General features: G+C 43.7%; 1 protein-coding gene across 1 annotated transcript in view; it reads left to right on the forward strand.

Annotated features, from left to right (window-relative positions):
- The first annotated feature begins 509 nt into the window (after positions 1–509).
- Positions 510–12,851, forward strand: part of TDRP (testis development related protein) — a 58,026-nt gene continuing 45,684 nt past the window's right edge. The window contains exons 1-2 of the mRNA XM_015419973.1: positions 510–696; positions 1,389–1,572. Coding sequence (XP_015275459.1) covers positions 1,465–1,572 — 108 coding nt within the window. The 5' untranslated portion in view covers positions 510–696; positions 1,389–1,464. The remainder of the gene's footprint in view (positions 697–1,388; positions 1,573–12,851) is intronic.

Raw genomic sequence — 12,851 nt, forward strand, 5'->3', positions numbered from 1 at the left:
GTCAGATTTGTAGATAGCCCGCTTGAAGATGGGCGTAGCCTTCAGGCTCTGTCCTGCCGAGGCGCCACAACTTGGGTGGGTTAAAGAAGAAGGTTGGAACGGGGCAGGCAATCGAATACGACCTTCGCGTCTTGGGAAGCTTAAGTCCCTCTAGAATAGTATTTGCTTCAGTGCAGGGATGGGTGTTCTTCTCCGCGATCTCCAGTCTGCAGAAGGACGAAGTGTGCGTCTGCTGCGTCTGTCGGAGGGGCGCTTCTGGTGGGGTTAACTTTTTCCCCCGGCGGCCGGAGGCACAAACGTGCGCGCGAGGCGGTCTCTTCCCTAGTCCGGCCGGTGTCTGGTGGTGGGTCGGTTGGGGGGGCAGAGGCGGAAGTCTGCGCGCCAGACCCGCGGGCTTTCGAACACCCTGTGGGACTACTTGCCCCGCACGCACCGTGGTGAGGGGCGAAGGAGGCGAGGCGAGGCGAGGGGGTTGGGCCTCCTCCCTCCCTCCCTTCGCCGGGCCCCAGCGTCCGCGCGCTACGCGGGTTGCCGTGACGACGAGGCAAGCCCGTTCCCTCAGGTTCTCCTTCCCCTCCCGCCGGCTGCCCCCGTCCCAGTCCCTCCCACCGCCCAGTCAGCCGCAAACATGGCAGCGGCCGCTCGGAGGCTCCGCGCTGCGGAGATGGCTTTGACGGCGGTGAGGGAAGGTCACAGGTGAGAGGACGAGGCGAGGCGGGCTGAGCCGGGGCCCTCTTTTCTTCCCCCTTTCCCCCCTGCCCAGGCGGCCCTCGGGGCGGCGGCGAGCGGGGAGAAGTCCGAAGGGTCTGCCTGGCCGGCCAGCGGAGCCAACTTCGCCCCGCTTTTGCAGGCTGAGGGGCGAGGAGGAGGAGGCGTGGCTGAGGGGCAGCGGGATTTCAGGGCTTGCTCGGCGATGGCCGGCAGGCTGCGTCTCAGCCTCAGGGCCCCTGGCGACCTCGTCCCTTGGCTGTAGTTCCCTCCCCCGTCCCCGCGTTGCAGCAGCCGGAGACGAGAATGCCCCCCCGGGCAGGTACAGCGTGTGGTGCCGCCCCCTACGAATCGCCGTGGACACAACCTCATGGCACTGACAAGACTGGGTGGCTGGTGGAGCATCACGCCCTCTTGCACTTCTTAATTTAGGCCATTGAAGCACATGGGGGTGATCCCTTTTAGGTGTGGAGGCTCTGTGCGGGAGAGGGGAGGGGGCTGCTTGTGTCAACTCTTCCTCCTTCCTACACATTTGTTGTCCCACCAACTCAGCCCTTCACACTTTTATCAGCCTGCCAGTTTTCCCTGGCCTTGTGCCTGTGCTGATGATGCTATGTTTTGTCTGTATAGCAGAGCGCCCCCCCCCATTTTACCCTCTTTCTCTGCTCCGTCTCTCTCAGGAATAAATAAGACAGGGGCACCACCAACCCACTTTCCTCTCCCCCCTCCCTTTCTCCACCTTGCCATCCCCTGAGAATGTGGAAACTCAACAAGAGCGGCAAAGTTCTCCTGGACGATTCTCCGGAGGAGGAAGAGAGCCATGTGCATGATTCGCCACCTCCACCAGCAGCCACCTCAGCCCAGGTAAAAAGACTCCAGAGTGCTGACTCTGTGGATCACAGTATTTTTTTTTAGTATCTTTGCAGCCTGTCATCAATTCTGTTTTGTAGGACGGTGTTCCTCTCCTCCTTTACCTATGCCAGAATCTTGATGCTTCTATCTCTGATCTGGCATTATGAGTAATTGCTTTTCATTCTCCTTGGATGCCTTAATAATGAGTTCTGTGGCAAGGAGGAACTGGTATGAACTACTGCTGTTTGCTGAAATTACCTCTGGGAAGCTGTCTTCCATTTTTTTCTGGGACTGCTGATTCAGCAATGTTAGGACCGTACAGCCTAGGAGCTTTTATTTCAGAATAGTGTGAGTCTCTTTACCTTTCCCCTGTTCTCAGGCATAGCTCTTCTATTAATTGCACTGAACAAATGAATAGACAGTAGTGAAATAACTTAAGTGAAACATGTAAAAAAAGTGGGAGAAAGAGGAGAGGATTGTTGAAATTTAGCATTCATAATTAAGTAACTATTTTTGAGATGGATTTTTCTTATATTTCAACAATTGTAGTTTATATTCAAGTACATGTTGTTTTGACTCAGGTTTTCGTTCACTTTTTCAATACCACATATTCCACAATTGTCTTTTAGTGGACTTCACCAAGTATGTAAGTAACTGTATGAGCATTCTTGGTCATGTTTGTAAATGTAAATTTACAAACTTGTTGTCCGGACTGAAAACTAGTATGTAAAATCTGTATACTTTATAAATGTCTTGTTCATCCACAATGTTTTAGAAGTATGAAAGGGGAGTAAATAACCTTCAATGAATGTTTTACTGTTTGAGTTACATTTGTTTGAGTTACATTCTGAACTGAAACATGTTTAATTCAGAGAAGCTTCATCAATAAGTGGAACTTCTGAGAAATAAATGCCAGAAGTATAACTTTTGTTCCTTAGGCATAAAACATGACCAAGCTAAAAGTTTATTCATGTTAAAGCAAGAAAATAAAAATAAAGTTATAGTTGCACATTTCTTGAATATAAAACTTAAAAGAACATTGAACAGTAGAAAACTGTAAAGACACTTCTCATATTTTAAACTTTTAAAGACAAGATTGGTAATTGGTGAAAGCAGAATTTATATTAAAAATTAAGGATATTTTGAATATGATGAAACTTATTTTGAATTAAGAAATATTAATCTGAATCTGGATTTAACCATTTGTGTATCTTTTTTTTTACTTGGGTGGAACACATAACCACAAAATAACAGCATGAAGAAGAAATAGGGTAGCCAACTCCAGATTTTTAAATGTTATTTATTCCTGGAGATCTGGGGGCAGTGCCCGGGGAGGGGAAAGTTTAGAGAGGGAAGAGCTCAGCAGGATGTGATGTCTTGTGATGTCATGTCCAAGTCAAAGATCATCTCTACCAATTCCTCCCCTTCCTTTGAGGTCACTTCCTTCTATTTAAATTCAAATGTCCCATCTCATAGCACTTTTCTCTCACTGTATATCACTTGTAGGTTTCTGTATGCTTGTGTTCTGTATGTTGTACTAATTCTTTGATCCTAAATACTCATGTTGGTATAACTGGCTGCTATCTGATTTTGTTCTGTTCAACCTAAAAAAAAGTCTTAACCTAAACAGTTTTCTCAAGAGAAAATCTACTCTGAAGGCCCATTGGAGGATTCCAGCCAAAAGTAGTCCTATCCCTCTGTCTTTTTTTTTTTTGGGGCCGCCCCGTAGGGAATTTTTTTAATTTGCATTTTTTAAAAACTACAACGAAATTAGGGAGGGGATCTACAAACTGTATTAGAGTGCTGGCTTTTTGCTGTGAATAAATTTGTTGTGTGTGTATAGGAGAAAGGAAAGAAAACCCACTAAAAACCCAAGAGTTGGAGGTCATATACGGCTTATAAAAGTATTAGCTTAACAATATAAAAATTGCTTTTCTTAACATTGAGAGTGGTCAATCATCATCATCATCAATTGTGTTAACAAACCATCAGATCTGGCTATATAAAGAGCATTCCAGGAGAATCGCTAACTGACTGAAACACAAATTTCAGAGATCAAAGGCTAGTCCTTCTCCAATGTTAACACAGTCCCTTAAAAATAATAGCCACTATAAAGCACAGTTCTTGTGACGTACCTCATTTTTGCCAGCAGGGGGCAAAGGCTTAGCATCCAGCCTGAAAGAGTCTATGGTTACTTCTGGTCACATGGGCCAGTTGCTCTTCCACTTCCTGAAGAAAGCTTCGATCTCGCTTGCTGCTTCTACTGCATCACCGAGCACCATTTTTAAACATGTTTACTTTTTAATAGAATTTGCCAAAGTCCTAAAAACTTGCTCAAATGCTTATTTAGCTCCTGGAGTCTCTCTAATACAGTCTATTGCTGCTTGAAACTCCGTCCCCACTACAAAGGCTTTTCTTTAATCGCTTATTTGTTCTTTCCGGGGACTCACTCATTCTCTGGTGTTCTCACTTTATCGGACTCACTCCTCAATGTCTGATCACTCGGATCTCGCCAGGTAACGATTTTGTCGCTGTACCTCCAAGCACTTGTCCTGGTGTGCGTTGCTTAGTCCCATTCGGGAACACAGCGCAGAGACCTTCGGGGCAAAGGGAAGCCTCAATCTGCTGACAGCGTGCCCACAGAGAGGTGACCCTCAGCGCTTCATGGGAAGGGACCCATCGCAAGAGTCCCAGGGGGGCGTGGAGATTCACCCCCCCTCTCCTTGCGCTGGTCCGTGGATCGCCCCCCAGGAGCTCCCTGGGGATGTGGCCGCCATCAGGCCGCTAAAACCCAAAGTCCCTCATCCTATCCCTCTGTCAAGCACCTACTGGCCTCTGGCCTATAGTGACTTTATAGGCAACAATCAGTATCCCCTACTCTCTGTGGTATACAACAGGAGAAACAGAGGTCCTAGAACACCCATTCTCTGTAGCCACTCTAGGCCTTCCATTATTTCATTCATTCATTAAATTTGTGAATTGCTCTGAGTGATGTACAACATGATAAAAACATCAAAACATAAGATGGTATGTATAAATAAAATAGTACCACAAATCTAAAAGAATCAGATGGAAGATTTCAGAGTTACTGTCAGAGTCTTGCCAAAAACAGTCCCAACAACGTTCTTTAACTAGGATCAGGTTTATTGAGCAGTATAAGCAAGTCAATCTGGTTACACAGTTAGTGTCAGAACTGGGGTCCCAGGCGGGAAAAACACAGTTATACAGAATTCAAACTGAACCCTTGATGCAGGTAAGCCAATAAGCAAAGCAAGAAATTGCACTTAAAACTAATGAGCCTAGGTTCCCAGCAAAGCCTGCAGAAAGAAGCGACAAGGTCATTTGTCTGAGCTACAAGATAAGATGGTGAGTGGGAATCGAAAGACAAAATACCAGAGGCATGAAGAAGAGTCTCATCCCCCCCCCACTTGCAATGGTAGCATAGCTGACAGTTACTTCCTCAATTTCAGACTGCCAATCACAGGCAGGGGGGAAGAGGAACAATGCAGGTTATTCCTACACTCAGTAGACCCCACTCTCTAAAGTTGCCATTTCCTCCTGTAATGAGCAGAAGTCCAGTAGCACCTTAAAGACTAGCAAAATTTGTGGCAGGTTATGGGCTTTTGTGAGTCACTGCTCACTTCTTCACTTTTGAAGAAGTGAGCAGTGACTCACGAAAGCTCATACCCTGCCACAAATTTTGTTAGTCTTTAAAGTGCTACTGGACTTATGGCTACAGACAGACTAACATGGCTACTCATTTTGATCTGTTTCCTCCTGGGAAACTAATCTCTGTAGACTGGAGATCAGTTCTAATTCTGAAAGTGTTCCAGGCCCCACCTGGAGGTTGATACCCTTAAGGAGTTGGAATACTGCACATACTTCCCCAAATGTAGACAAGGAGACCTGTGCATGGAAGAATGCAAGAAAGTGTTGATGCTGTCTATCTGTACTGAATTATTTTTACTGGATTAAATGGGCATCCCAATTCACATTCTGAAACAACTAGTCATATCAAATTGCATGTAATTAGTAATGTGAATAAAGCTTGATCAGGGTGCCTTCTTTGCTTCTGATCAAAGTATTCCTTTTTCTAGATCCCTTGTAAAGAAAACTGCTTGTTGTAGTGGCTGTGGAGGCCTAAAATGCACCACTGCTTATAAAATCAGTTTTGTGCCTGCTATGCAGATGGTTCAGTTGTCTTTTCTAATTTCTCTGTATCTCATTAGTTCAGGTATATTCTGAGTACTTGAGCAGAGTTAGTTCACTCACTTGCTCTTTCTTATTCTAGGCTGTTCGTCATAGACTGCACTAAGAGTTATAAACACATTATGAATATCTGAAGAAGTGAGCAGTGACTCATGAAAGCTCATACCCTGCTACAAATTTTGTTAGTCTTTAAGGTGCTATTGGACCCTTGCTCTTTTCTATTGATAAAGATAGCATAGCAGATTATTTATTTTATTACCACTCTTCCTCCAGGGAGCTCAGGCAGGCATATGTAGTCCTCCTGAGTGTTACCCTCACAACAACCATTTTCTCCATGGGGACAGATCTCTTTAGTGTGGAGATCAGTTGTAATTCAGGGAGATATCCAGGACTACCCCCCCCCCCCAGTTCCTGTTTAAAAGTTTAACTGATTAACACTTCAACTGACTTCCTGCTAATTCCCCACAGCCTCTTGGGACTCCCAACTTGGGAGCTGTAGTTCTAATTCCCTTTGCTATGGCTGCAGTAAGGCCAGCTAAGAACTACAACTCCCAAGGTGCAATGCATCAAAAGTGTGGGTATAAGAATGGAGCAGCCGGTGGGACGGGACAATCGGTGCCAAGGCAGCTTCGCCAGTGGCCAATGGGAGAGTAGATGAGTCATCGCCAGCATGGCTTGGCTTTTATACATTAATAGGAATAAGGCCTGTTGTGGAAATAAATACAACAAACTCTAGGAAGAGGCTCTGGGCAGGTGCCCTGGCCTTGGGCACTCAGCATCAATTTGCTGTGGCGACCTCAGCAGGGTATAATAACACACAGTCCACTGTTTTCTCCAGGGGAACTGATCTCTGCCATCTGAAGAGCAGTTGTAATTCAGAGTGATCTCCAGCTCTCACCTGGTCTGAAATCACCCACTCAGTTTCCACGGTAATAACCTGGGTCTAGGAGACCCTGCTCTGAAGCGCTAACTGCTATGCCTCACTGAGTGTCCTAGGGGGGCTGCTGTTGGTAATAGGAGCAAGCAGCCAGGCCTTGTAAAGTCATGCCAGTCAGGTGTCATCAAGTCACCCAGAGGGCGCTGCCAGGCCACTGGTAGCCAACCTCCAGGTGGAGCCTGAAGATCACTTGGTATCACAACTGAACTCCAGACAACAGATCTCTGTCCCCCTGGAGAAAATAACTGCTTTGGAGAGTGGGCTGTATGGGATTCTGTTCACATGAGGCCTCTCCCTTCCCCAAACTCTGGCTTCTGTTGACTCCACCACATAAACTCCAGGAATTTCCCAACCTGGAGCTGTCAACCCCACAAAGGCCAAATTAGGTCTGGAAAGGGTCTCCTCCTCCCACCTTTTTACTGACAGAACCGCCACTGAGGGGGAAATGAGCCCAACAGCAAGAGGAGAAGGGAATGATTTGAGGGCTGCTGGCTCACCTTAGCAGCCAGCCAGTCTTGGAGGAGCCAAGCAGGAAGAAGCGGAAGCAGTTGTTTCAGTAGCCAGCCAAACACAGAAGTGTCTTTGTCAGGAGAGACAGCTGTTTTGACAGTTTCTGTCAGGGAAGTGGGCAGGTGAGAAGAGCAAACCCAGCACCCAGCCAATGGCACGTGAGTACTCTTGAGTGTCAATTGATGGGCCAATGGCTGATGGAGCGCACAGCACAGCCAGTGGGAGAGCTGGAAATGGCCAATGCATTGGGGCTTTATATATAAGATATTATGTGAACTTTTAATTTAATTGTAAGTTTTAAATTATTTGACCTGGAAGCCACCCTGGTAGATAAATAATGTGATGCTAAAAATGGAGAAGGGAATATTGCTGTCACCTCCTTGGAGTATAAGCAGGATAAAATTGTACCAGATCGATTGAGCAGTCCTTGGTCTTTTGGGATCCCATACACTCTGTGCAAGGGAGAGGGAGGTTCCTCCTTTACTTAAAATAGATGTCTGTATATATAGTGTAGTGTAGGTAACAGCAAAGAAAAACTGGAGCAGAATCTAGTGTGCTCTATTGAGACAATCCATAGTACCAAATACATCCCACCTATTTTCGCCTTGGGATATAAATGGCTATTGAATTTGAGAAGTATTCCCCGCAGTGGTTGAGCTATGTTAATGGCATTGTGCTATCTTGAGAGCCAGTTGATAGGATGACTACATTGTTCACTTGCTTGTTCCTCTAAATATTTGTGTCAGAGTGTTTGTTTCCAATGCCAACAAAAAAAGTACCGCAGCACTGTCATACTGTCATGGTTTGTGATACCGCATAGGACCTGCTGGTGATCTGTTCCATGCTAAGGACTAAGCCTGTGTGATTGAACAGTTTAAAATTGAACTCTTAGTCTGCTGAATTATATTTTCGATTAATAGATGTTATCAGAAGCCTGGAATGCAGATGGGAAGCCTTGGGCTACATCCCTTTTTCTGTCTGGCATCTGGCAGCTTCCCTAAATCTCTGCTCATTTGGCCCATCTTTCTCCATGTCACAACCTATCAGCCACTTCTATATTGACTTGAAGAGAGGTCTGTAAAGTATGTGGGTCTACCACAACTAGGTTTATTGTCCCTCTTTTTACTGGAAGCGTTATGGAGGGTGACAAAAAGAACCAGGGTGGTAGTAGTAGTGGCCTAGCCACAGATGTGGATTGGAAGTGACCAGTTTTATGTTGGGAATGTGTCTGTAAATCAGGTCCACACAGCATAAAGCCTGCAAACTGACTCTCTCTCTCTCTGGCAATTTAAAGCCTCTGCAGGATATACCAAAAACTATTATGTGAGACCTGTTCACACCTCTTTATGTGAGTATCTGTGGCCTGCAAAGGCAAATTAATAGTGGAAGTGAGTAAGAATAGAAATCTGTCCCTGTTTTGTTCTCTTTTGTTTCCCCTCTTGCTGGATTCATAGGTGCATGGAGGTGGTGCCATTCAATCCAGCCTGTTGTAGCTTCCCCTCAATGTATGAATAAGCTGGTAGACTGAAAGTGTTGTGTTCAAGTAGAGAAAAGAGAAGATGTAATGGATTGTAAGCAGGAAATGGGATTCACTAAGTATGGCTTAAAAAGTAATCTCTGAGTTAAAAATGTGATAGAATGCTTTCCCATAGTTCATACAACGGTATGTTCTTCTTGAGTAAAAAACATATGAAAAATTGCCTCAGAATGATGTTTGTCTTGCCCTGCCCTAGCCTAGAGACATTTCTCCAACCCCGCATTTTCACTTTTCCTCTTCTCAGAACAGATTCATTCTCTACATAGTATACTTGGATGCAAATACCTGTCTGGAAAATGTGGGCTTATAAATTGTGCCTTTTCCCCTTACAATGCATGGAAGTGTGTGCCTATCATTTCCGGGTTGCTTCTTCTTTGCATTTTGAAGAGAAAAGCAGCTGATGTGATTTGAGTATATTGTTCTCGAATATCTGCAAAAGGTATTATGAAAAATTACTCTCAACCGGAAGAGAAAAATTGTTGTCTAATTAAATGTTGTTAAATTCAGCAAGTTTTTGTTGTGAACATGGCCCGAAAGAGAGGGCCACCACATGTTTGTGTATCTCATTCAGAAATTCATATGTGTGTTTTTGGGTGCAGCCTACTAATCAGTTTGAAATTGGTGATGTGATCTACAGTCTATAAACATATCTCTGCCTGTGACCCTGAATGAAGGCATTTGGGCTGATGATGACATGTCGTTCAGGCATCCTGAGATATAAAGAAGCATATATAATGCAGATTCTGGAAAATTAGTGAGATAATAAATGTGATGTATGGTTTTCTGGATGACAGTTTTAGGTAATGATTTTTTAAAAAATTATGTAAAACATTTTTAGCTCCTGTGTTAAAGACTACACAAAATTATTAGTTTACATAAGCAGCAGCTTTAAAAAAATCATGTATACTGTGTTCTCTATCTTGACTTTTTGTTTCTGGAGAAGTTTCAAGAAGCTTTTCAATCTTGCATGACAATGTATATTTGCTTTGTAATATAGTAAATGTATTACAAATTGTAACTTTGAAAACTACTTGCTTTAGTCTGAGGAGACTTGTGCTTTGGCATTCCTGTTAAAAGTTTTCCATCAGTAGTTTCTATAGTAAACTTTTTTGGCAGATAATGTGTGGATACATGGCATGAGAAATAAAATTTATACTTTTGCCAGTAATCAAATGCTATAATAACAACTCTTTGACCATTAAAAGGGGGTTAAGCTAGGGATCATGCATGTAGACACAGCCATGTGGTATGAGAGCTGTAAGCATAATTGGACAAGAGTGGGCAAAAATGGTTGGATCTATTCTTCCCTGTAAGAAGGGGAAGAAGATATATCTAGATGATTTCTAGGAAAGAGCTACTGCTTTGAAATTGTATCAGACCATAGATCAACCAGAGCAAGGAGGAACACTGGACTAGCTTTCTTAAAAACCCCTTGCCAGACAGTAGTTATAAAATGGAATATTTTCCTCTTTTAAGCAGAAAGCAAGAAAACTGAAACTCACTGGCAACTTGAACAGCAATTGATTTCAAAGCCCAGCCAAAATTTGTGGATAATTTGCCTTTTGCCTAATCAGGAGTCTGTAGTTTTTAACTGAGCTTTATAGTTGCTAAATAGTGGGTTTAACACAGCAGAGGCGAAGCCCGAGTAATTTCAACAAGCACTAGTTTATTGCATATTAACAGGAACTCTTTACATGGGGCAACTGCCCTAACTATATACACCTAAGCCACTCCCAGCCCCCATGCGATTGGTGAGCTCAAATGGCCTCCAGGCTCCAGATTGGCTGGCTCCCCCCAGGGGCCAATCTGCAGGCAGGCTCCAGGATTCTGCCTGCCTTTGTTCTGGGTTTCAAGCTCCAACTAGGTGGCCTGCCAGACAAGTCCAGGCATGCCTCCTTATGCTGGCTACTGCACCAGCAGCAGTTAAGCCTGAGTGGAAGACTGCACATGTCCAGGCATAACAATAGTCAGTCATTATGATGAACAGTGAGTGAAGCTTAGCTTATTTTCCTTCAGTGGAGCAGACAGCACAAAACTACATCCCTCCTGTTCAGTCTGCATAGTGGGTACCAAAGCAGAGGAGTACTAGGCCAAGTGTCTCTGTGTTTGTAGCAACTTCAATCCATGATGTTAATGCCCCAGAGGCATCAGGCACAGCCAGCTGTTGTTCTGAAAGAAGAACTCTCTGCCTGCCTGTGTTGCAGGCCAGTTTTAAAAATCTTTTTTTACTCCTTTGCTGGTATATATTGGAGGCCAGTCTGTATGGGTGGACAGAGTTAAATTTCTGGTCTGATAACTATATTTTTTCAACCTTTGTACCAGTTTCTGCTCTGAACCAACTACGGTAATCCTCTCTCTGCTTCCTTCACTCAAATCTGTTTTAAAGTATGTTTCTGTGCCACATACTCCAAACCTCAGCTAATGTAGCTAGCTGCACGATGTCAAGCTTATGTGAAAGTTGAAGTGAAATCCACCATGTCAAAATTAAGTCCCCTGTATCACCTGTACATCTTAGTTCATTTCTGACTAAGTGCAGTTCTAACAACTCATATGCTCAGTTTCTTCTCTTTGTTTTGTATTTTTTGGTGGGAAATCCTTTACAATGCCTAACAGTTTGAAGAAGTATCTTTCATGCACCTGCACACATTTGGAATATTGGGGCAGAAAGTAGCATCATAACTGTCTTCTTTGTCATGTTGATTGTGCAGTTTCACTTCTGCAAATTATTCCTAGTTTTCCAACTGAAGTCTATTGATAAGAGCCAAACCTTCTGCTACTTTGGGGCACTGAAAGTCACTCTGAGGTGATTTTATCACATCATCTTGACATAATGACAGTTGCAGAAATTCATCCTCATGTATTTGTAAAGAAATTATCTTATCAAAACAAACACTTGGGGGGGGGAAAAGAGTTGGATCCAACCAACTTTCTTGCTGGTGTAAAAAATTGGTGTGGTCCCTTCTGACTGCCACAAACGCTATGCTGGGACGTCCCAGGGGTAATTTCATAGAAAAAGAGGTGCAGGAGCTCATTAGCATAACCTATTAGCATAACTTATTTGCATATGCCACACCTCCTCACACATTTCACTGCTTTCTATGATAGCTGATGTTCTATTATGGGTCAGAAGTTGAGCCACATATGAGGAAGCCCCCAAAAGGAATCTCATCTCTGCTACATACTTACAAGGCGACCTTGGGCATGACACTTTTCCTCAACCTCACCTGGAATATAGGGAATATCACTGACTTACATCCTGAGTTATTGTAAGGATTAAAATAATGTATGTGAACCATTAAATTCTTCATAAATCCCATCTGTAAAATACACACATTTGTATTTTCCAAACAGGCAAACTCAACTATCATACACATAATCTGAGCCATCCATTTCCAGCACAAATCACAGTTTTGCTCCCTACCAATCAATCCTGGACAGGGGAATAAACAACCTCTTGTTGTATGCAGAGGGGTTGTATGAATTTGGCCCAAAGTCACTTCATTAGTGCTACGATGGGCAAGGGCTAAAGATGTTGAAATCTTTAAAAACGCAAAACCCAAACCAGTTTTGAAGAATAAGAGGCCAAGGCTGCACACACAAAAATGCCCCATGCAAACATACATTTCTTTACTCAGAAATCAGTCCTGCCATGTTCAGTGGACCTTACTCCTAGGAAAGTATGCATCAAAGCACAGCAAATTTACAGACTCCCCTTTAACACTCAATTTAAACTTTCTGTTCTTCAGCAAGCATAAAATCCTACTCAAGAGTCATCCAGTGCCTGACCTCCAGGTTTGGTTATCACTCATAAAACCTTGGACTTTAAAGGTAAGGAGAAAGGCTAATGAGCTTTCTTGTCTTACTAACTATTTTATTTATTTTATATTGGGCATTAAAATCATACGGGTATACATTCTACATTTTTTGCAGAAGAAGCAATTCAAAATATTCATCAGCATTGATAACACAGCAGCAGGAAATTTTAAAGATTCAAAGGTTCAGTGACAGACTGATAACACAAAAACCTAACATTGTTCCATGGCTTTTTTTTTTTTTTTTTTTCTGAGGCGTCTGGAAAACCAACTACTGACCTGGGCT

Source organism: Gekko japonicus, unplaced genomic scaffold (assembly GCF_001447785.1).
Source record: "Gekko japonicus isolate JY-2015 unplaced genomic scaffold, Gekko_japonicus_V1.1 scaffold4571, whole genome shotgun sequence".
Lineage (NCBI taxonomy): Eukaryota > Metazoa > Chordata > Lepidosauria > Squamata > Gekkonidae > Gekko > Gekko japonicus.